Source organism: Myxocyprinus asiaticus, chromosome 32, assembly GCF_019703515.2.
Source record: "Myxocyprinus asiaticus isolate MX2 ecotype Aquarium Trade chromosome 32, UBuf_Myxa_2, whole genome shotgun sequence".
Classification (NCBI taxonomy): domain Eukaryota; kingdom Metazoa; phylum Chordata; class Actinopteri; order Cypriniformes; family Catostomidae; genus Myxocyprinus; species Myxocyprinus asiaticus.
The window spans coordinates 31,580,618-31,606,315 of NC_059375.1; the positions used below are offsets into that span (position 1 = coordinate 31,580,618).

Genomic DNA, 25,698 nt, shown 5'->3' on the forward strand with positions numbered 1-25,698 from the left:
GCAACAAGAAATATTTAAAAGCTGTCAAAATTTATGAAGAGATGTTGAATATGTCATAATTTCTTTTAATATTACCTTATCGTTTCCAAGTATCCAGAGACCCCAGTTATTGAACTACAGTAATTACATTCACCAAAAAAAAAAAAAAAAGAAACACTAAGACCTTAACCTAAATGAGGCCTCTTATTTTTTTTTTTCTCTTCTAAAAAAAAATATTTTCAATGTTTGTGCACATCTTCCGCTTTTTTGCATGGCAAACTCGTAAAATTTCCCATCCTTGATGCTTTCTGCGACGCTTGTTATGTGGAGGGCAAAGTTTCGTGTGCTGCCGTTGAGCGGAGCATTGACACCTCGCCGTAAGTCATGTGAAAGGCACTTTACAATGACAAAAGGACATTATTGAAACTAATTATTATTAGGCTATTATTATTGTCTTTTCTGATAAAAGTCATGCTCAGAAGTTTAAATATATCACTGTAGGAAAATTGTAGATTTCCTTTGTTCTTATAAAGCTTAAACATTCTTCTGAAGTCAGACATGCAAATTTTAATAAAAGAGAAGGGTAAGGAGGTTATTGAAACTCATTATTAGACTATTATTGTTGTCTTTTTGGATGAAAAGTCATGCTCAGCAGTCAAACTGAAGGAAAATTATAGATCTGCTTTCTTATAATGGTTAAACACTATTAAGTCTCCTGGTAGATATTGGTAATGAACAAGTCATAACGATTCAATGACTCACTCATAGCACATAAGACGATTAAGTCACTTACTGGCATCTCTAGAAGTGGTCACTGAACTACTCGGTAAATTAAACTGATATCCCCAGAAAACATGTTTGTGGACTAGTGATTGATTCACTTTTTTCACCCCTCATGAGTTTGCATCCCTGAATTAGGAGTAAGGTTAATAGTGTAACTACAGATGTAATTAAATGCAGGTACTTTAAATGTAAGTATGATGAAACAACATGTATGTACATAAGAAGTACATTTTATCAAATGCCTAAGTACATAGTAATTAAAGACTCCTAACATAAAGTGGGTCTGGCAAATCTAATAAATATTTTCTTTTTAAAAGCGCTCATTGTATCAACCTGGTACCTTGTAATCCTGCTGTAAAAAAGATTTTTAAAAAAAGTTTCTTTTTGCAATTGCATATGGTAACGCTAGTGCTGCAGAAATCGAACATTTCAGCTTTAAATCTCACTACACTCTCATTCCCATATATTAGCAACATTTTTTATGTTTTGGTTGCAACTTTTAGCATGTTTCGATTCAAAGAATCATCTTCTTAGACAGGTATAGTTCGTCTGACTGACATGTGAAGCAAACAACCACACTTTATTTTTTAAGGGCACTTAGGGGTGGATTTATCTGAAATAAATGTTGACAAAGCCAATGATTATTTCATTTTTAAAAGCACTTGTATCAACCCAGTACCTTGTTAACTCAACTTTGTTTCCAGGTGGACTGATATAAAATCAAGTGTGCCCTTCCAGAAATTGTGTACAGCCAATCAGATTTGAGTTTGCCAGATCAAGAAAGGACTTTCCAGTTGTATGTGCAATATGCATCAGACAGTCAGTGAATGGACTGTGGGCGGTCAGTGCGAGTGCTGTCTGAGGCTTAGACTAATTTAATGGAGAATGCATTTTAATGTACAGGGTGTGATATAAGCAACACTGCCTATTTATGCGTATTTTCCCTCAATTTGTTGCAATATACCCCAGCCAATGGAATCAGCTAAACACTTATTTATTGAAGCAGCCTACTTCGCAACCTAAAGAAATTTCTTCCACATTATGGCTCTTGTCTTAGTGGAGTCCCCTCTTTGTTGTTAGAAGCCCAGCATATTTTCCAAAGGAGTCATCTTGCGGTGTCAGGGCTCATTCCAATAAGCTGGATCTCACATGACATTTGCTAGAAAGAGCTCAGATTGCACTTTCTTTTTTGTCTTCCCTCTTTGATTTTTTTGTTCAGCTTTTTTCCTTCCAATTTGAAATGTGCTCCTTATAAATGCAGTTTCTATAGTATGTCTCAAGAATTGAAAATATGAAAGTGTTAGTTGTGAAGATTCACAAAGTTAACAGGTCTGATTGAAAACACATTGTACCTCTCGATTCAGGTCGAGAGGTACATTTCCTAAATGGGAAAAATATGTACAGTTAGTCTCTAATGTGATGGGCTAAGGAAGATGTAAATTATGATATTAGTCACACTCCTTAAGTTTCTCAAGCCTCCTTGTGAAGCTTTTGTGTGATCCATTTTAACAGTTCGAAAAGCTTTTTGATGTTTGTGGGGAAAGTCATTGTGATGTTTGTGTGAGGAAAATACCACATTGCGCCCTCTAAAAGCAAAGCATGCATTGGTTCAATATAAATCCCAATCACAGCTTTTAAAGCAACTTCATCTTATTTTTTAACATTGCTGATGAAATAACACTGGACTTGACTCCAATGTTTTCTATTTTTTTATGTATTCAAAGCAATTGGACGAGATGTGGCGAGACGTCCGCTGGATCACAAATGCCCTGCAGTATGCACGCTATAAACAGGCTCACGGTTGGGTGCCTATTACCTGGCTAGTAGATGTCAGCATGGAGCCTCCTGTCCAGAAGAATGACTCCACATCCTCTAACACAGACTATGTGCTCTCTCCCTCTCCAGAATTGAGAAGAAAGGCCACAGTTGGTAAATGCAAAGGTTTTTCAGTAGCTGGCATTCATCCAGGAATAAAAATACTTCTTGTGCTTGACTGCATGCCTGTGTGTTCCTTCAAATACTTATTATATATGCAGTGATATTTGAAAGGTAGTGAGAATGAGGCATTGGTGGCTGCCTTTAAAACACAAAAGGAAGCTTCTGGATGCAATAAATAAAAGTCAAGTCAAGCTTTTCACAACACACGTTTCTAAACAGCTTAACAGAAAATGAAACTGTAATATCTATAAAGTCTTAGAGTTATCATTGTGTAATTGGAAATTGTGTATAAAAATAAATAATTAAATTCTTAAATAATAATTGTGTAGTGAGCAAGCCAAAGGCAATGGTGGCAAGGAACACAAAACTCCATAAGATGTTGGTTAATGGAGAAAAATAAACTTGGGAGAAACCAGGCTCACTGTGGGGGCCAGTTCCCCTCTGGCTAAACAGCATGAATATAATGCCAATATTAGTTATTTGTGTGCAGTACAAGTCGTGGTTTAAAATTTGTAAACTAAGTGTTAAGGGCCAGTGTTTAAACAAAGATTTTTTATAAACTGTAAGATTAATGACTAATGTCTTTGAAGTCCATCCTGGACTAGCTGCAGAAGTTCACATAGATGCATTGTCATTTGTTAGTTGGCTGATAAAGGCTTTTGTTGGCAATTCATTGATAGTCTATGTATTCCATTTCAAGAATGTAGTCCAGCAATAAACAAAGGTGATTCAGGCAAAGATCAATGAGGTGCATCGCAGTTCAACCGGCAGGTCATTTCGGTGAGGTTCGGTGGGGTTCATCCTAAATCCAAGATTCAGGCAGTGGCATATGAAGTATCCGATGTCTTACAGTTGGAGTTGGCATCAGTTCATCCTCTGAAGTCTGCCAGAATTTTGTGATCGTAATGAACGTGATGGAATATAGTGTGGTAGAAAGTCACTTAAGTACTGTGGAGCTAAACCATTCAAAGCTTTGTATGTAGTTAACAATTTTTTAATTAATCTGAAATTTAACAGGTAGGCAATGTAACAACGATAAAATTGGGCTAATATGATCATATTTCTTGGTTCTAGTCAGCACTCTGGCAGCTGCATTTTGAACCAATTAATTTATTGATCTTGCAGTACATTCTCCCAGTAATGCATTACAATAATCTAGTCTTGAGGTCATGAATGCATGAATTAGTTTTTCGGCATCAGCAACAGAGAGATGTGTCTTAACTTAGCAATATTTCTGAGGTGGAAGAATGCTGTTCTACTCAAAGGACAGATTGGTATCAAATATAACACCTAAGTTCTTCGCTGTAGAAGACGACGTAACAGTACATCCATCGAGAGTCAAATTATATTTTAGCGGCTTATTTAGAGGTTTTTGGTCCAATAATTAGTACCTCTGTTTTGTCAGAATTGAGTAGAAGGAAATTTCTAGCCATCCAATCTTTGATTTCATTGATACACTCTCTTAATTTGGAGCATTGTGAAGTTCTGTCGGGTTTAGAAGAAATATAAAGTTGGGTATAATCGGCATAACAGTGGAAACTTATTCCATGATCCCTGATAATATCTCCCAGGGGAAGCATGTATTAGGAGGAAAGCAGAGGCCCTAAAACTGATCCCTGTGGCACTCCATACTTAACTTTTGTTTGATTTGACAGTTCCTCTTTTACACATACAAGTGGTAGCGGTCTGATAAATAGTAACTGAACCATGCTAATGCAAGTCCACTAATGCCAACGTAATTCTCCAAGATAATTTCGTGATCTATGGTGTCGAAGAAAGCACTAAGATCTAAAAGTACTAGAAGAGAAATGCAGCCGCAATCAGATGATAAGAGCAAGTCATTTGTAACTCTGATAAGTGCAGTCTCTATACTGTGATGGGGCCTAAATCCTGACTGAAATTGTTCATATACACTATATTGCCAAAAGTATTCGCTCACCTGCCTTTAGATGCATATGAACTTAAGTGACATCCCATTCTTAATCCATAGGGTTTAATATGACATCGGCCCGCCCTTTGCAGCTATAACAGCTTCAACTCTTCTGGGAAGGCTTTCCACAAGGTTTAGGAGTGTGTTTATGGGAATTTTTGACCATTCTTCCAGAAGCGCATTTGTGAGGTCAGACACTGATGTTGGCGAGAAGGCCTGGCTCGCAGTCTTTGCTCTAATTCATCCCAAAGGTGCTCTATCGGGTTGAGGTCAGGACTCTGTGCAGGCCAGTCAAGTTCTTCCACACCAAACTCGCTCATCCATGTCTTTATGGACCTTGCTTTGTGCACTGGTGCGCAGTCATGTTGGAACAGGAAGGGGCCATCCCCAAACTGTTCCCACAAAGTTGGGAGCATGGAATTGTCCAAAATCTCTTGGTATGCTGAAGCATTCAGAGTTTCCTTCACTGGAACTAAGGGGCCAAGCCCAGCTCCTGAAAAACAACCCCACACCATAATCCCCCTTCCACCAAACTTCACAGTTGGCACAATGCAGTCAGACAAGTACCGTTCTCCTGGCAACCGCCAAACCCAGACTCGTCCATCAGATTGCCAGATGGAGAAGCGTGATTCGGCACTCCAGAGAACGCGTCTCCAGTGCTCTAGAGTCCAGTGGTGGCGTGCTTTACACCACTGCATCCGATGCTTTGCATTGCACTTGGTGATGTATGGCTTGGATGCAGCTGCTCGGCCATGGAAACCCATTCCATGAAGCTCTCTACGCACTGTTCTTGAGCTAATCTGAAGGCCACATGAACTTTGGAGGTCTGTAGCGATTGACTCTGCAGAAAGTGGGCGACCTCTGCGCACTATGCGCCTCAGCATCCGCTGACCCCGCTCTGTCATTTTACGTGGCCTACCACTTCGTGGCTGAGTTGCTGTCATTCCCAATCGCTTCCACTTTGTTATAATACCACTGACAGTTGACTGTGGAATATTTAGTAGCGAGGAAATTTCACGACTGGACTTGTTGCACAGGTGGCATCCTATCACAGTACCACGCTGGAATTCACTGAGCTCCTGAGAGCGGCCCATTCTTTCACAAATGTTTGTAGAAGCAGTCTGCATGCCTAGGTGCTTCATTATATACACCTGTGGCAATGGAAGTGATTGGAACACCTGAATTCAATTATTTGGATGGGTGAGCGAATACTTTTGGCAATATAGTGTATACCATTTCTCTGTAGATATGAAGATAGTTGGAAGGACACTACCTTTTTTTAGTATTTTCGACATAAATTGGAGATTTGAAATCGGTCTATAATTAGCCAATTCACCAGGATCAAGCTGTGACTTCTTAATAAGCGGTTTGATAACTGCCATTTTAAAGTTTCTTGGGAAATGTTCTAAGGATAGCGAGGAGTTAATAATATTAAGAAGAGGTTCTGAGATTACAGGGAATACCTCTTTTAAGAGCTTAGTTGGTATTGGATCTAACATGCTGTGGCTTTTAATTTTTTGATAAGTTTTGTTAGCTCTTCATAACCTGTGACAGCGAAGGATTGAAGTTGCTCGTGAGGAAAATTATGAGACACTGTTTTCTGAGGTGCTGTGACAGTTGATTGCATAATTCCAATTTTATTTCTGATGATTTCTATTTTATCAGTAAAGAAATTCATGAAGTCATTACTATTGTGCTGGGACAGAATATCTGGTTCAGTCGAGGCTTTATTCCTAACCAATTTAGCCACAGTACTGAATAAACACCTAGGATTGTTGTGGTTATTTTCTATGAGTTTGCTAAAAATATGCTGACCTGGCAGCTTTTAGTGTAGCTACAGAAATTATCCTTCCATGCACCGCAAAATACCTCTAATTTTGTATTCTTCCACTTGCGCTCCATTTTCCGAGCTGCTCTCTTGAGAGCATGAGTGTGATCATTGTACTATGGTGCACGGCTTTTTCTTTAATTTTCTTTAATCGAAGAGGTGTGACACTATCAAGAGTGCTAGAGAAGACTGTATTAATATTTTCTATTATTACATCAAGTTTTTCTAGACTTTTTGGCTTACTGAGTATGTGAGACAGTTCTGGAAGATTCTCAGTGAAGCTAAAGCTATATATTTAGTGGTCGAAAGAATAGTGAATGACAGTGTGGTGTAGATTGAGTGACATTAGCTGATCGCAGCAAACAAGAGACGAGGTAATGATCTGAGATGTCATCGCTCTGTGGTAGAATTTCTATAGTATCAGCATCAACTCCATATGACAGAATTAAATCTAGCGCATGATTATGAGTTGGTCCTGTCACATTTTGTCTGACTGCAAGAGAGTTGAGAATATCGATACATGCTAATCCCTATGTGAATGTTGAAGTCACCAACAATTAAACCTTTGTCTACAGTAACTACTAGATCTGATTGAAAATGTGCAAATTCACCAAGGAAATCAGAATACGGCCCGGGTGATCTATATACTGTTGCAAGGGCAAAAGATGACAGAGAATTTTTAATATCCAAGATTATATTTAGATCCGACAGTGTCACATTAAGCATTATTAGTTCAAAAGACTTAAACATGTGTCCTGTCCTCTGAGTAACACCAAAAACTTCACTGTAAATTGTAGCAACACCTCCTCCTCAACCCTTCAGATGAGGCTCATGTTTATAACAATAACCTGGGGGAGTAGATTCATTTAAACTAATATATTCATCCAGTTTAAGCCAGGTTTCAGTCAAACAGAATGCATCCAAACTATGATCTGTAATAATTTCATTTACAATTAGTGCTTTGGTTGAAAGAGATCTAATGTTTAGTAGCCCTACCTTTATATGATGTTTATCTTCAATTATTTTATTAAGTTTGACCAGAATAAAATGTTTTCTAAATGATTGAGTGAGGGGTTTGTGTTTAGTAGTTCGGGGAACAGACACATGATATCTAGGTGATACAGTCTCTATGTGTTGTAGTTTATGTGACCTGTCTGACGTCTCAAGGCAGCTAGAAGATGTTCGGATTAACTGGTTTGTCTGCTTCCTGACCTGGGTCCCAGTTATTCAAATACTATCACTATTAAGACTATGAGCCAAATTACTAGACAGGAGAGTGGCACCTTCCCTGGAGGGATGGAGTCCATCTCTCTTTAGCTGGTCAGGTCTACCCCAAAAACTCTTCCAATTGTCTATAAATCCTACGCTATTCTCCAGACACCACTCAGACATCAAGCCATTCAGTGACACTAATCTACTATAAACCTCATCACCACGATGAGCAGGGAGGGGGCCAGAGCATATTACAATGTCTGACATCGTTTCTTCAAGTTCACACACCTCTTTAACATTATATTTAGTGAACTCCGACTGGCGAAGCTGGACATCGTTTGTGCCGACATGAATAAGAATTTTAGAAAATCTATGTTTAGCATTAGTCAGTGCTTTTAAATTTGATCTGATGTCAGACGCCTGAGCCCCAGAAATGCATTGAACAATAGTGGCTGGAGTCTCTATTTCCACGTTCCTTACAATAGAATCACCTATTACTAAGGCTCTTTCAACATGATTCTTAGTGGTTGCATCACTGAGTGGGGAGAATCGATTGGAAACCCTAACAGGAACGGGAGAGTGGTGTCGTTTTGCTTAGCGAGTATGTCACCGAGACGTCACCCAAATGCCTGCTGTGGGGGTTCTATAGCCAGAACCAAAGTGTGTGTTGCTCGCTGTACTACCTGTATCTGAAGCAGTATCTGCTGGCTTCTATTTCTCACTGACCTCCACTAGCGTTCGGATGCGTGTCTCTAACTCATTAACATTCTTTGTCTGCCTGACTAATTCCTTACATTTATCACATGTAAATCCCTCCATGCTAATGGAAGCAGCTATCATAAATGTGGTATGCAATGCAGGAAGAAATAACATGAGCGGATGCCATGACTTGTTTGTTGTTGTTGTTATGGTTGTTCTTGAGCGGCGAGGGTTTAAGATCGATGTGGTTAGATGTGGTTCCTGATCAGCAGATATTTGAGATTGATGCAATAATCTGTGTAAAACACAGAGGAGAAAAGAGTGTGGGCTTTATTAAAATGCGGTATTGAGATTATCTAATACTGTTACTGTACTAAGGTAAAACATGCGATATTAAAGCAATAAGCCATAAGGTGCCTTATGTTGCAGTGATTTCACCAAGGTTAAGGGCTGTTAACCTTGATAGGCACAACGTGAAAAATAGTGTATTAAATGGTGAAACAACAATATAATAAAAGACAGCAAGAAATAAAATGTACTAAAAGAATAGTTCACCCAAAATGAAATTTCTTTCATTATTTAATCACATTTATGTCATTTCAAACCTATATGCTGTTATTTTTTCTCCGGAACACAAAATGAAAATTTACGCAGCTCTTTTCTGTCGTAAAGGACAAAAATGAAGAAAAAAAAAAAAACAGAAAAGCACCATAACAGTTGTCCGGATGACTTGTACACTATATTCCAAGCCTTCTGAAGCCAAGTTGTTATTCAGAACGGTGCCAGGTTTGATGCCAATGACATTTGGTCAAGAGACATGCCATGAGACATGTTTAACCTGATATAATGTCTCAAAGGCACCATATTTGATTTGAAACCTTTATAGCGCTGGGCAAGATTTTTGGATAAATAATTTCTTTAATAATTACAATCACAATAAAAGATTCTTCCACTAAGTTATTAATTAAGTCGTTAATTAACTATAGGCTGTTTTAATGGTTTGTAACAACTAGAATATTGAATATATAATTCAATTGATGTGCGTCTGTTTGGATATTGATTCGAGGTGTGGAAATATCATCTGTTTTACAGTTTCCAATATGGCTCATCCAATCAGATTTTAGAGGCAAAGCTATACTTTTAATGATGTTCATTTTATGATTAAAACAGATCTTTTGATTAACCATGTCTAGATACACTTGGTATTTTTCCAACCAGTGTACCAATTGTCTTATTGTTTTAACTTATGTCTGTTCTAGAGTCCCAGCCAGGTTCTGATGAAGAGGGCTGCTCTGAGGTCTTCCTTCCCACAGACAGTGACTATGACTCAAGTGACGCTCTGAGTCCTCGTGACCTGGACTTGGTTTACTCTTCAGCCCAGGATCTCTCCCATCAGACCGCACATGTCTTCAGTGGTAGCGCCCCAGATGTTCTCCAGATGCAAGATCTTAAGTACAGCGCTTGCTCCAAGTCCATCCTGGAGACCGAATCATGCACCAAGGATCTGGAGGACTTGTCATTGTCCTCATATTCTGTGAAGGCCACAGACAAACCTTCTCATTCCAAGTTCCTGGCCGATCTACCAACAAAGCGCAAGCTGCTTTCCAAAAGCGATCCCCAGAGGAGTTATTTCGGTGGACCACATCGCTGGCTGCGTGTACAGAGCGAGAGCCACACGCTTTCGCTGTCTGAAGGCATTTACACCAGACAGAGTGATATTGACCTCCCGTTGGAGATGCCACTCTCCCTACCACATTCTCCCACTACCTCCTACAGTTTGGATGAGTACAGGCCGACCTACAGGGAGAGTAAGCCCAACGTCCACAGGATCTTTGTGGAGTCTTGCAGCAAGACTTCACCCAGCCGAGATGTTCCACACTGGGATAAAGAGGAGGAGAATGGGATGAGAGGAGTTGGTGCCGCAGTGGCCAGATCGGGGTATGGCACAACAGGAGAAGCTCAGGATGTAGACTCAGACGAGATAACGAATGAACAGGTCTCAGAGGTCCTCAGCAGCACTCTTTAGAATGATCTGAGTGTTCCATCATGAAGACTTGTGGTTTTATTACCACCTAAATTGCCTCCAAAACTATACCCCTCCTCTCCATCTGCACACATTATAACAACTCACTGTTGTAATGAGTGGATACTTAGCCTAATCAATTCTTGCATCCTTTCTGCAGACAGTGGAAGAGGATGAAGTTGCTGGTCAACTCTGTGGAACTCATAAACCATGGCTCTGACTGTTAAAATGTTGATTATCAATGCAACGTGAAATAAAGCACTGCTTTTCCTCAGAACTTGAAATTGCCTCAGCCAATAGAGCGCAACAGTGACTGCCCACCTTTTCAGCGGCCTTGTTTACAAAACCAGTTTATCCCTTTTATTTTCCCTATAGGCATTTACATTTATTCAGTACAGAATTCTTAGGGGATGTTCACACCGAATGCGTGTGAGCCGTCTGAGCTGTTTTTCGAATGTAAAGAGTTGCGGTAAACGGATGTCTTTGACCGTGAGTTGCGCTGTTTTTTTCAGCGTCTCTCGCAAGAGCACTCCATTTTAAGGTGCCATGTCAAGTTAAAAGAACTTCCAGTTTTAGGCCACGTCCACACTAATACATTTTAGTTTAAAAACTTTTCCTAGCGAGTTTTTCAGAGTATTTAGTTATGGAGATCAGAAAGTCTCTGGGTTTTGTAGAGGAAAATGCTGTTCTAGTGTGAACGAGAGGCGTAAACGTAGCAAAATAAATGCATTTTTAAACGTGTTAGTGTGGACGTGGCCACATTAAAAATGAGTCTTGAGACACCTGCATTCTGTTACATTCGATGCTCTGCATCTAGCTTTTTTTTAAAGCCAGAACACTTAAGTCTGAACGGCCCCTAAACCAAACTTAACTACTATAGCTCCAAGATGAATCACAACATTACAACCGTTGATCTAAAGTAAAGTAGTATTTAAATGAACTGCTTATCCCACAAAGCATTGCAAATGACACAATCGAATCATAATCATCATAATTTATTCATGTAATTTATTTAAAAGTTATTGCAAAATATTCAAATATAGAGTAATGTGCAAAAGTTTTATGTAGTTGTGAAAAATGTTGTATAGTGGGGATATTATTCATGCCATTAATAATTTTTATTTATCAGTTTACTTCATACAAAGTGCAGTAAACAACCAATTCTCCTAGGTACACTTTTTTCAAGATTGTTGGCAGATAGATGTTCCTAGCATCTTGGACAACTTGTTCTATGTATCTAGGCTGTCTCAATTGCTGTCTCTGTGTATTCCCAGACTGACTCAATGATATTGAGATGCGGGCTCTGTAGGGGCCAAACCATCTGTTTTAGGACTACTTGGTCTACTTTTGTTCTATTGCAAAAAGCCTGTTTGGAAATCAAAAACTGATATTTCCTATTGACACACTAAAGTAGATGTAAAATAACCACCTCAAGACAAATGTTTTTGTGAAACATCTAATGTGCCTAAAACTTTTGCACAGTACTGTATGCAAATGCTTGATCTATATTTCAGTGCTTGATGAGATTGGGTGGTCACAGTCACTGCTGAACTCTATGCACTCTGTTTGATGAAGAACTCTTAAGAATTGTAGATAGTGAATTATACTTTTTGAAATCATGTTGAAATCATGCTTCAGAAGCATACATCATTGGCATTTATCATTAACAATCTCAGAGCTCCTGATAGGCTTGTCTCGAAAGGTTAACATATATTCACTAAAACCATTTTCTCCATGGAGAAAATGAATGGGATTTTTCACTTTTGAAACTCTACTGTTGTTCTTATTGTGGTGTTGAAGGTCAAGAGTGGAATTAAGTGAATTGGCAGCCAGTCAAAATTCAGTTTGAAGTATATGTGTTTACTTGCATTTACACATTGATTTATTAGCTAATTTCACTGCCCATTTAGAATCGTTTGCTGAACTATTGAAGTATGAACAGTCATGATCCCCTTCAAACTGCACCTGTTTCTAACTGATTGTTTTTCAGTGTATGCATGGAAGAATGTCCCATTATTAGAGACTGCAGTAAGATTTACATGTCTGCTTTGTTACAAAACATAAGAGCCTCAATTAAAAATTTAGTTCTATCAGGAAGACTCGTAGACTTGAGTGAAATTTAAGATGACATTTATTTGATGAATATAAAACAGAAATGTAATGTCTCTCTCTGGAGTAAGCCCTGTCTGGCAGTCCGAAGAAGTTGTACTTGGAACTGTCATATCCTGCTGGAGATAGGAGACAGGGGCGAGGAGCCTACCCCCGTGCAGGACGGGACTTAACTGGTGGTGGTGGGGTGGTGGAGGTTGCCGCGTTAGCACACTGAAACAGCAATGTGATAGATTGTGAGCAGACTTATAAAGCAATGGCTTACATGTGATTGGCTAGGAGTTACCTAGCTAATCGTGCAGTGATGTACAGCTGCTAGTCTTCCCGCTAGAACTACACTGCGCTTACATTTCCAGGGTAAGAGTGTGTGACATTTGTTCCACAACTCTACAACAATCACAATTAATTTCATTGAAGAAAAATACTTTGAACTGTGCATTGTTTACCTATTGACAGTGATTTGTGGTTTGTGATTGTTCACATTTGAAGATTTATTGCAGTTGATTTGTTTTTTGTTTTTCCTATTTATGCTGGATAACACACTATTATAAGAGGAAATGAAAACCACTTTTGTTTTACAGGTTGGAGGGCAAGAGAAAACTGCACTTTTAAATGGATTTGCATCCCACACTTTTTACTGTAATAGGAATAAGTTTAATATCTGGATTGTTTGTAATGGACCACTTTAGACCTTTTTGCAGAGAAAGGTGCAACTTTATTTGTTTTAATGCACAAATTTGTACCACTTTATATAGAAAAATATTTATGAGTGTTTGGATGATTTAATTGGGTTCGTTTTGTAAAATGATTAAAATCACAATACTGGTTCTGTCAATAAAGCCATAAATATTTGAAAAGAAAGGGAAGTTATGGGACAAAAAGTAGTGTATTTATTCACTAATCTATACTATTTTAATTTTGCAATTACTATTACCCAATTAAGTGTGAATATAGTTATATGTGTTCACAGTAATCCAAATTTATGCCCTGGGAACTGAAACAGTTATTTTCCCAAATGAAAAGGGCATCTTACGCAAGCAACATTATGAATGTCTGTTGCAGTGTTTCAACAATTTGTTGATGTTTGTGGTGTATTTTTGTTTTATTTTTAAGACAACTGGACTTTTCTGCTTCAAACGATTGTATGTTCTGTCATCTTCCTGGTTAATGTACAGTAATGCCAGCTGGTGCTTAAGATCCAGTGGGCAAAAATGCACTGCTCTGACACACTGGTGTGTGTGTGTGTGTGAGTGTGCGTGCGCGTGCGTGCGTGTGTTGGGGCTCAGTTCTTACAGTATGCGTTCAACACAATCCCACAAGGATGAGGTATTATACAAGATTCCACCTAATTTATTCCAGTTAAATCATTGAAATGTTTGTGACTGCCATTCCAGTTAGGGTATTATTATAAGGTGTTAAGTTATGAATATATTTGTCTTGATACCTTTATACTGTGTAAATTGCAAGCCAAAACATTTAAAAACCATCATATCTGTATATTTTTGCATTATGCATTTATTGATCCAAATAATATATTTGAGTATTGTATTGTTGATGGTTGTTCCCATGTCAGATGAGTTATGTTGTACAACCCCAATTCTGAAAAAGTTGGGACAGTATGAAAAATGCTAATAAAAACAAAAAGGAGTGATTTGTAAATTATATTCACCCGTTGCTATATTGAAAGCACCACAACTATACATAATGTGATGTTTTATCATGTGAATTTTATTTATTTATTTCTAAATGTACAGTAATTTCAAATCAGATGATTGCAACATGCTCCAAAAAAGTTGAGAAGGGCAATTTAAGACTAATAACAATTTGACGAGTTGAAATAAGGCAATGTGAAACAGGAGATGTTAAACAGGTGAGGCAATTGTGTCATAGTACTGTATACTGTATAAGAAGCCTCCAAAAACAGCCTAGTCCTTCAAGAGCAAGGATCATTCAAGACTTGTCAATTTGCCAACAGATGCTTCAGCAAATAATCCAGCACTTTGAGACCAATGTTCCCCAAAGACAAATTGGAAGGATTTTGGAAGCATTTCACCCTCTACACTGCACAATATAGTTAAAAGATTCAAGGAATCTGGTCAAATCTCGGTGTGTAAAAGGCAAGACGTAAACCACTTCTGAATGCGCGTGATCTCTGATCCCTCAGACATCTCTGTCTTAAAAAACATCATTCATCTGTAATGGATATCATGAACATGGGCTTGGAATAACTTTAGTTAACCTTTGTTAGTCAGCACCATTCACTGCTGCATCCACAGATGCAAGTTAAGACTTTACTATGCAAAGCAGAAGCCCTACATCAACACTGTCCAGAAGCGCTGCTGACTTCTCTGGGCTCGGTCTCATCATAGATGGAAAGTAGAACAGTGGCACTGTTTTTTGGTCCGTAGAGTCCACATTTCAAAAAGTTTTTGAAAAACACAGCCATCGTGTTATCTGGGCCAAATTGGAAAAGGACCATCCAAGCTGTTATTAGCGTCAGGTCCAAAAGCCAGGGTTTGTATGGGCCAGGGGTGCGTCAGTGCCCATTGCATGGGTAACTCGCACAACTGTGAGAACACCATGAATGCAGACTGATTTGTAAAAATTTTGGAGCAACATGCTTCTGCCATCCAGCACCGTCTTTTCCAGGGACGTCCCTGCATTTTCCAGCAGGACAACTTCAAACCACATACTTCCCGGATTACAAGTGCACGGCTGTGTAAGCAGAGAGTGTGGGTGCTAGATTGGCCTGCCTGCAGTCCTGATCTGTCTCCAATTGAGATTGTGTGGCATATTATGAAGCACACCATACGGAAGACCCCGTACAATTGTGCAGCTAAAAACCTACATATGGAATGGAAAATTCCACTTTTTAAACTTAACAAACTTATGTCTTCAGTGCCCAAATGCTTAATAAGTGTTTTTAGAAGAAATGGTGATGTCTAACAGTGGTAAACACTCGACTGTCCCAACTTTTTTTGGAGCGTGTTGCAATCATCTGATTTGAAATTACTGTACATTAAAAAAAAAAGAAAAATTCACAGGGTAAAACATAATATAATGCGTAGCGCTTTCAATATAGCAAAGGGTGAATATCATTTACAAATCACCCATTTTTGTTTTATTAGCATTTTTCATACTGTCCCAACTTTTTCAGAATTGGGGTTGTAACTTGTTTGCTTTTTGTGATGCAACTTAAATATGACGTTGTGAGGGATGTGTTTTAAGTCATAAAAAAATAAACATTCCAGTGTAAATACGCTATGAAATGATACTTGTGTTTCTTAAGTTTTAGTGGATATTTTTCAGTTGTTAACGTAAAGGAATATTGTTGATTACAACAAAAAATTATTTTGACTCGTCCCTCATTTTAATTGTTCCGTTAAAACTTGTGTATTATTTTAGCTTTTAACCCTTGGATGATCTTAACCATCAAGTCCTGACTTTGAACATAATAGGTGAAATTGACCCATTTTTTTAACTTTAATTTCAAAAGCTTGTAATAAAGGCTTTGTTTGCTCTATCACTACATTTAGTCTTAAATCATTCCACCTGATAGCAGCAAACACAAGAAATGTTTTATTTTTTTTTTTTTCTCTATCAACTTCTATTAAAATATACCGATCTGAAAGGTGGGAGGTGCTTCAACGTGTTTTGTGACTGCCTCTGGACATCCAGTCTTTTATGGGAAGTTCTACCCCTCCCCCATATTTTGTGGAATATCTCAGCCTCTGAATGGACTACAAATGTGTTCTTGGTGTCATTTGAAAGCTCAGCTTTGCAATAATGTATACTGTTTCATCAATAGGAACACATTCAAAGGATGATTTGTTTATAATACTATTTTTGCATTTTTTTCTGGACATTTGAGACATAACAGTGGATTACTTACCCAGGCAAGCTGAAAGACAAGTAGAAACAGACTAATTTTGAAAAAAACAAAGTATGAGCTTATATAAAGTTTGTGGCTACTTGGGGTTTATAGAAGCAGTGACCAGAGCATACATGAGACTTCTGTAAAATAATAATAATAATAATAATATTTTCACTTTGAAATGATGTGTATGAGTGGATGAATTTACTGTATATATGCATATATGCTTATATGTATTTGTGGGTGTGTGTGTGCGTGCAATTCTGAGTATGAGTGTACTTTTTAAACATTTGTAACATTTTAAACTTTTCTACAATTTTACACCTTTCTTGTAATTTGTATATGAATCGAGTCAAATTGACCTGAAGGTACAAAGTGGTACATTTTTATAGCTTTGCTTATACATACATGAAATTAAAAAAAAAATAATAATAAAATAAAAAAAATGACATTGCCAGGTTAAGATCACCTCTGTGGAGGATTTCATTAAGTTTAGGCCAAAAACGTAAAGTTAAGTTGATGTAATTCAGTGTCAAAAGTTCAAACGGGTTAAGTTGTTTAAATCGTCGTTTTTACTGTCATTTTATGGTTTACGTTATGTCTTCATGGCAAAGAAGTTGTAAAATTGGATATAACTTTACACAGAAAAGGTAAGAAAGTGATTTTATCACACTAAATTCATGTTAAAATGCAAACTGTTCATGTTTTGTTGCTAGACTTTTGAAAAAGCAAGTATTTTAACATTTATGTCCTCATTCACTTCCACTGTAAGTGTTTTTTATTTTATTTTTTTAAAGAAAGTCAAATGATTTTTTTGTGGTAATCCAGATTATGCCACAAATTTGGTCTATTGATCTTAATTTGTATTGAACCCAGAATATGTTCTACTTGATCTAACCCTCAAAAATGTACTTTCTTTGGTGTAAGCTAATGAAGTCAGGTTGAGTTAGTCATTAATAGTTTGACTCCAATAAACCAGTAAATTTAGATATTAAACATGATTTTTTGTTACCTGAACATTTTTTTTTTACAGTGTACAGAAAAATTAGTGTGAGTAGTTTCTGCCATTTGTGAAAGTGCAATGTCAAATTTAGTTATTTTAGATGTGTTTAGAAGTGTTTAATACATTGATATGAAGCTTGGCTTACAATGTTAACAATTTAAACAAACAGACCGATAGACAGATAGAGATTGTTTTTGCGTGTATGTTTGTATTTAAAACTGAACTGACCGCGTGTTAGCTGCAGTGAAACCGTAACTTTTAAATCGACCATTCAAATTGCTCTCTTGTTAGATCATCAAAGGTCTTCACAGGGAACTAAACAAAAACAAATGACATTTTTATCTAGCTGGGTCATGAAAGAGAATACGGAATATTTTGACCTCGAGCTGGGAGGGCTTTTGATCCATCATTAAGATTAAGTGAAGTTCAGACTCGGTCTGAGCACTACTGCACCAATTGCGAGACATTGATGGTCATGGAGACACGACTAGCCTTAACTTAGATATGTTTACAAAAAATCAAAGGACAAATACTGAATGCTTCCATTATTCAAAACACATTGATCTCACCATGAGTGAAAAGAAAGAATGGAGAGTGTGTTTATACATTGGAAATAAGCTCAAACCAGGGCAAGTAGCAGGGGCGGACTGGGACTAAAAAGTGGTTCTGGACTTTCTGGCCCAGAGCGGTCCACCAAACCCAGCCCACAACACACCACACCATAACACACCAGCTGTGTGTTGAAAAAAAGACATTCCTATTGACTGCTAGTCATGGCAACGGGCCCCACAGTGCAAAAATTGTCATCACTTTAAAACACATAAAACCATTGTAAATGTGATGAGTGGATTTTTTAGAGAAAGCACTAAAAATAAGCACTTTATAGATCAGAAAACGTATTTTCCAACATACAGATGTTAGGTTAAAATGTACATGAAAGTACAAGGCAAAGTGTGTATATTAGGTGCTGTGACAAGTCAGCATTTCTTCAAAGTTTTCAAAGATCTTAATCACCTTTCAACTTTTTTCTAGAAGTGCAAATAAACTATTGTCTTAGTTAATATGAGGTTGGGGAAACAAGTATAATAATAATATATTATATATGTATATATAGCTATACAAGATCATAAAATATTGTTTAAAATAGATGAAGAAAGTGTCACAGCAGGACACTGATGACAGTGCTTAAAATTTCATGTCAATTACTCACATAACTATGTGTAAATGTTTATTTAAAAAAAATAGTATTTACATATATAAATATACAAATATAAATACAGTATATGTAAAAATAAATAAACATACCTCTTAAAGTGTAGATCTTTGCAAATATTTTTCAGATTAATTGCTCATATTTACACTGTTTTTTTTTTTGTTTGTTTGTTTTTTTTTGCCTCTTTATATCTGCAGTGTTTTAATTCCTTCCCCAGATTATTCTTGAGAAAAAGTGAAAAGCCCTATGCTTTGACAAGTGCTGTTTCTGCTATCCTTTAAACAAAGTAAGCCTCAAAGACTCAAATAGCTACAAAGTAATAATTTTATGACTTATTTTCTGCATGTTTATCAGGCGTAAGCATTATTCAGCAAGCTACGGTTCAACTCTCAGAAATGCTTTGCGGTATTAATAAATTATGCAAATGACCATGTACTGCTCATAGTTTTACTGTTTGCCTATTTTATTTATGCTGCTGTTATTGTATTTGTTGTAACTTGCAGTTACAGTATATGTCATTTAGTGATTATTCAGAGCTCATTTTATACTTAATATGTTGTTTTTGGTTGCCATTATTGTGATTTGTCCACATGAGGTATGGACTTAATACACTCATACGGAATCGCGCTCCAATGTGTATGCAATTTCAAAATAAAAGCCATTACATTATTTCAAAATAAAAGCCATTGTATTGGCTTGTCTTACAGAGTTTATTACATTTTTGCTTGTTATGAGGTCCACACGGGCATGTTGGAGCCAAGAGTGGCCGCCTATATTGCCTATAGGATGGGCCGGTACTTGCACAGCAGGAGGCCAGCCCAAATAAACCAGCGGCCCACCAGGAAAACACCCGGTGCTCCCGATGGCCAGTCCGCCCCTGGCATGTAGTGCTATCAAAAAGATAATCTGTTGATTAAGTCCGGAATGATGCTATGTTCTCAGTTCTCTGTGAAAATTTACAGGAGCCTCTAATGTGCTGTTCTATGTGTCCCAACTCTTGTTAGCACACACTTCCATGGTAACTACAATAACACTGTAAAACAGTAATTGGTACAAATTGCATGGTAGAATGCGTCATTTACTGAGGAATACAGAAATACATCAGAGCAGCACATCTACTGAGCCACAGTTCACAGGTTAAAGTGAAAGTTCACCCACAAATGAAGATTCTGTCATCATTTACTCATCATCTTATTGTTCCAAACCAGTATGACTTTCTTTCGTGAAACACAAAAATTGTTAGGCAGAATGTTAAGGTCAGTCAACATTCACTTACATTGTATTGGAACCTTCTACCTACTGTAACATCTCCTTTTGTGTTTCTCAGAAGAAAGAAAGTCATAGAGGTTTATGATGAGAGTGAGTAAATGATAAAGTAACTTTCATTTTTGGGTGAACTATCCCTTTAAGACACTTACAATGAATGGCACATAAAGGGATAGTTCCCCTCCAAAATTTTAATTCTCTCATCATTTACTCACCCTCATGCCATCTCAGATGTGTATGATTTTCTTTCTTCTGCAGAACACAAAGATTTTTAGAAGAATATTTTAGCTCTGTATGTCTATACAATGCAGGTGAAAGGTGACCAGACCTGTCAAGCTCCAAAACTCATATAAAGTCAGCATAAAAATAATGAATACGACACCACTGGTTTAATCTATGTCTTCTGAAGTTATCCAATCGGTTTTGGGTGAGAACAGACCGAAATATAACTCACTATAAATCTTCACTTTCACATTCTTTCAAAATGTGAAATGCGAAAGTGAAAGTGGAGATCAATGGTAAAAAATTATTTAAATATTGATCTGTCTTTCACCCACACCTATCATATTGCTTCTGAAGATATGGAAGTAAAAGACCTCTGTTCGGTCAGGAAAGAAGGAAGCTGGGACCCGGCTGAGCAGTCAGCAATAAGTTTTAATGATACAAATGAACTTCAACATAACATAAAAGACACACACAAACATAATTCCGTCTGTCTGTCTGTCTCTCTCTCTCTCTCTCTCTCTCATTGGCGTCTTCGGCTCCTCTTTATCTCTCTCTCCCGCTGATTAGGTGACTCAGCACCGGCTGTGCACCCTCACTGCCCGACCATGCCCTCCTCTTCGTCACAATGGATTTAACCACTGGAGTCATATGGACTAATGTTATGCTGCCTTTATGTGATTTTTGGAGCTTGAAAGTTCTGGTCACCATTCACTTGCATTATGTGGACCTACAGAGCAGGGATATTCCTCTAAAAATCTTCATTTGTGTTGAAAATGTTTAGGTTCATAAAGAGGTCCCTGGAAAAAACAACATAACTCTGTATTTGGCTCTGAGAAATGTCTTTGTTCACTGAGAGATGGTGCTGGTCCTGCATTCTGTAATTCTACCCGGAGGATAGGCCATTTTCAAGGGCCACAGATTCCTTCGTCACTACAGTTGGTTGGCAAGCTTATCTCAAAAACATAATTTCAGCCCACTTCCTTTCTTTTAAATTAGAACTCACATTCTACTGGCGCCGGACACTCACTGACACAGGAGCAATCCAGAAAATTGCTCTAAGGTCAATTTAAACATTAAAGAGGAACACTGGAATATCATAGGAGATGTGGAATGCTGAACATTTTTTTTATTCTGGGATATCTGAGTGCAAACTAGATATACAAAGACAAGACCAGACAAAAGTTGGCACAGCTACTCAAGAGCCATTTCTTGTTTTAATTGGACAGTGGCACACATTTATTCTGTTTAAAAAAGCATTTAAGAGTAAGCTTTTAAGAGTATATCAATTGATAAATAATGTTTTAAAGAGAACAGCAACAATACACATACACTGGGGTTCAAAAGTCTGAGACCATTAGTGAAAATGCTTCTAATTTTGCATTTTTCTTATTTATTTTCATTATATGGTATTTTATTAACAAAGTTTGGGAGGAGCAAGTTCATTAAATCCGACCAATCACACAGCCAGAGTAAGATTATATAAACAGCTGCTTACCTCTACGTAGCATTGAGAGTTTCCAGCATTCGGCCCTGCCCATGAACAGACCCATGCATGTGATTCAGATTGTCAGACTGCAACTCCTCTGCAAAGCATTCGCCTTCATCAGAACAGCTCTTCCATCTAAATCTAATTTCTACAGAAGCTGCCACAGAAGCTCATTCATTTCACAGCATTGACTGCTACCACTTAAATGCTACTTTTACTTTCCTCCTAATCTATTCTTTTCACCCAGAGTTGTCCGTACGCGTGAAGCTGCTTTCGGAAACCGGCCACTTCGGTACCTCATACATGTGAAACCGCTCTCTACGACTGTTCATATGTTCTCTTATCTAAACCTCCCATCCGGAGCAGTCCATCACGTGAGCTGTTTCTGCGAACGGGCACTGCTCCAGCTTCACGCTATGCGAGCTCTATTACAGCTCCATTCGAATGAATGAAACAAAGATTAACTATATACAGGTGTGCTCAGTTTGGATCATTTCATTTTTTTCTTTGTTGCCATGTTTTGTTTTATGATTGTGCCATTCTGTTATAACCTACAGTTGAATATGAATCCCATAAGAAATGAAAGAAATATGTGTTTTGCCTGCTCACTCATGTTTTCTTTAAAAATGGTACTTATATGACCTATTCTCCAAGTGTATGCAAACTTTTGAGCACAACTGTAATTCAACCATCATGCCAACGCTCCCCAGCATTTCAATCTGGTTCTCCCGCACAGGTGATTCCTGTCAGTCTCATTACCTCGCCGCGCAGCACGTTTAGGGTGTGATCTATTCAGTGATTCTGTTTTGAAGTCATCTTCCAACACGAATATCACAATTGTTCTCCCTTCAAAGCACCCTTCAGAGTGCGATTTATCCAATTTGGAACTCCAGGGCAATCATGCAACAAACAATCTCTTCTCTACTCAACGCAGATATTTTTAGCGCAAGCTCGCTGCCACAGCAACACCCGCTCTGATATACATTTCACCTCCTCGTAGCACCCAAGACCATAGGAGAAAACTCCTCAAGCTCAGCGTGAAAGCTGGAGGAGCTGAACACTCAGAGCCAGCCGTAGCCTGGGCTCCGATTCTCCAGGGGTCGAGTGGAGCATTCCCTCCTCACAAAACAATTGCTATGCGACGTTTCACATATGCAAGACGTACATCGTACAGCAGATGGCGGTAATACTCTTAAGGAATGAATGGCCACAAGCGAATCCTTCAATAATGACTGATCGCAAGCTCACCTCGCAGCCCGATACATGAAGCAAACGCTTCTACAGCTATCATTTCATTTACAGACAGTCTTCTACTTTTACCCGAATCATTGGATTACAAACTCTTAACAGGCTCAAACATAGAACCTAATGGATGCATGACTTTAAGAAACATTCAGCAATCTGTCATAATCTTATGATTGGCTTCTCTTTCACCTTTTGCTTTCCTTACAGGCGTGTATAATGTAATAAGGCACGTATGCCCCACTTGATACCAACACAGCAGTGCCCCACTTGGTACTGCCGCAGCAGTGCTCCACTTGATAATGTGCTGCAACGCCCACCCACGCTCGATACTGCTGCAGCAGTATCTCTTTTGCATTTTCATACTGCCACAGTAGTGCCCTGCCATGACAACTACTACACTGCAAACAGTGCAATGCACCGTCCAAGCGCCGCAACTATGGCTTCTTTCAGACCACGTGACAAAATCCTACCACACTGCAAATAGCGCAATGCACCGTTCACGGGCCACAACCACGGCACGTCTTGTAAGCTATGCATCTAAGCATCCATGGCCCATTACCTACATCGTGCCACTCATACCAAACATACCATTACCACCCAGTGATCGACACAATAGGCCCGTTTCAGGTCATCCCTAAACATTTCACCATAAGCCCACACCTCTGCACCAATCAATTTAATTCGAACATAGCCTACCTATGCCCTCATGTCGAATGCCATGCTTGACGACTCAACCCATTAGTTTTGCGGAGTGAATTCTTGTATATACGCAGCATAAACTTTTTGCATAAAACACAGGCTTCTCCGGTTAAGCAACGTGTGGTCCCGTGCTCTAGGATTCAGCCTGTTTCATTTTGCATACGGAGCTCTTTAAAATTCAACATTTATTCACTTTCTCAAGAATCAACTGTTCTACCGTCGAATGTCGTACAGGCCCACACCTGCGGACCCAGCTGCCTTGCAGCTCCAAGTGAGCTCAGTCATAATACAGCTAAAATATTTCCACGAATCGTACGCTCTCCCTTTGAACGCAGCGCGGTCCCACGCCAAAGATCCGCCCATTCATAATGCAAATGCAAATGCAAGCCTGCATCCTGACATTGTTTCACATATGTTCCAGTCACTTAATCTAGCATACAATTAAGCCTAAAGCGTCCGCAGATGCCACGCTTACCATGTCTCTCTCAACAAGTGCATTTGCAGGTGTCTTGCAACATCCAGTCGTGGGGGAATTCGAAAACACATCTCCCACGGGGCTCGCACCATTCGCCACATGAGCCCTTCCATCGAACCAAGCCAGGAAGGAGACTTAAGGTCAGTCTGGGCGGCCAGGATTCACGCCTCTGTCCAGGGCGACCCTGCCCTTTCTCGGGGGTGCCCCCCGCATTGGGGCATAAGGATCCCTCCAGCGCACAATAGCTCTCCGCTAGCTCATTTCTCTGCAGCCAATACCACCACTGTCTTTCAGTGTTTCAGCATAAATTTCACTCCCCAATTCCTCCCTATCCTACACCTTTTGGTTTCCTATCCCCCAAGCGGACCCTAATCTGAGGCTGCCTCCGCAAGCAGCTCCGTTCATTCTATCTTCTTTGGCACCTCTGCCCATCTTGCACACAAGGCTAGGCAAGCGCCCTCCTTCCCTTCCTGTGCATTGTTTCAGGTTCCATTCTTTTTTTCTGGGGGGGGGGGGGGGGATATTGTCGTTAAAATCAATTGGTTCCTCTTATTCCTTCCAACACATCACTTCCACGTCTCACAAGGCTACGACACCAGCGACTTGCTGTTCTGTTTCTTGGCTTCTTTTGGGGGGCATTTGAGCTCAGGTCAAGCCTCGAGCCCTCCGCCAGGGACAGCAAGGCACATATGTTTACGCTATCCTCAGTGCAGGATTACAGGATTATTAACTTGCGAACTACTGAAATGGTGTTTTATTAACAAAGTTTGGGAGGTGCAAATTCATTTAATCTGACCAATCACACATCCATATATAAGAGTATATAAACAGCTGCTTACTTCTATGTAGCATTGAGAGTTTCTGGCATCCCACCACCTCCCCATCTCCTCCTATCTATTCCATCAATACTAATCCATTCCGGGGGGCATTCGAGCACAGGTCAAGTCTCCAGCCTCAAGCCCTCTGCCAGGGACAGCAAGCCACATATGTTTACGCTATCCTCACTGCAGGATTATATTAACTTGCGAACTACTGAATCTTTATATATTCAGCCTTTATGTGAAACGCTAAAGGATTTAAGCAATAGTTAACCCAAAAATGAAAATTCTCTCAACATTCACTCACCCTCATGTTGTTCCAAAATCCCATATTACTTTTTAGTTTATGGCCTTAGTCACCATTCACTTTCATGTAAGAAAATACGTTACAATGACCAGTGAATGGTGACTGAGGCTAACATTCTAACATTTCATCTTGTGTTCCATGAAAGAGAGAAAGTCATATGGGTTTGGTACCACATGATGATGAGTGAATGATGATGGAATTTTCATTTTTGTGTGAACTATCCCTTTAACGTGTCACAAATTTGCTTACTTTTACTGGTGACCTTAAAATAGTAAGGAATCTTCAATAGCTTTACTCTTCATTTACAGTTTTCTCAATCGCTTTGGCTCATTTCTTGAATGAGAATTATTTTTTTCAAAACATTAAGTTCAAATCTCTGAACAGTTAGTTTCTTGTTCACACCAAATTTGAATTTCTTAATAATTTAAGCAAATTGCACGTTTTGGCACATGTGTGCAAAACAGTAAGTACAGTTGTCTTCATTCTGCACAATAACTAAATGCACATGGCTTGTTGATCAAAACTGATGAGTTGATTCTCAGTTAAATGATTCTCAGTGAAATTGTCATACTCTTCACAACTTCTA

At 38.6% G+C, this 25,698-nt stretch overlaps 1 protein-coding gene across 1 annotated transcript in view; it reads left to right on the plus strand.

Moving 5' to 3' along the window:
• Nucleotides 1-14,165, plus strand: part of LOC127422980 (ankyrin repeat and fibronectin type-III domain-containing protein 1-like) — a 155,855-nt gene extending 141,690 nt beyond the window's left edge. Inside the window, exons 24-25 of the mRNA XM_051666937.1 lie at nt 2,487-2,691; nt 9,629-14,165. Coding sequence (XP_051522897.1) covers nt 2,487-2,691; nt 9,629-10,395 — 972 coding nt within the window. The 3' untranslated portion in view covers nt 10,396-14,165. The remainder of the gene's footprint in view (nt 1-2,486; nt 2,692-9,628) is intronic.
• The last annotated feature ends 11,533 nt before the right edge of the window (nt 14,166-25,698 follow it).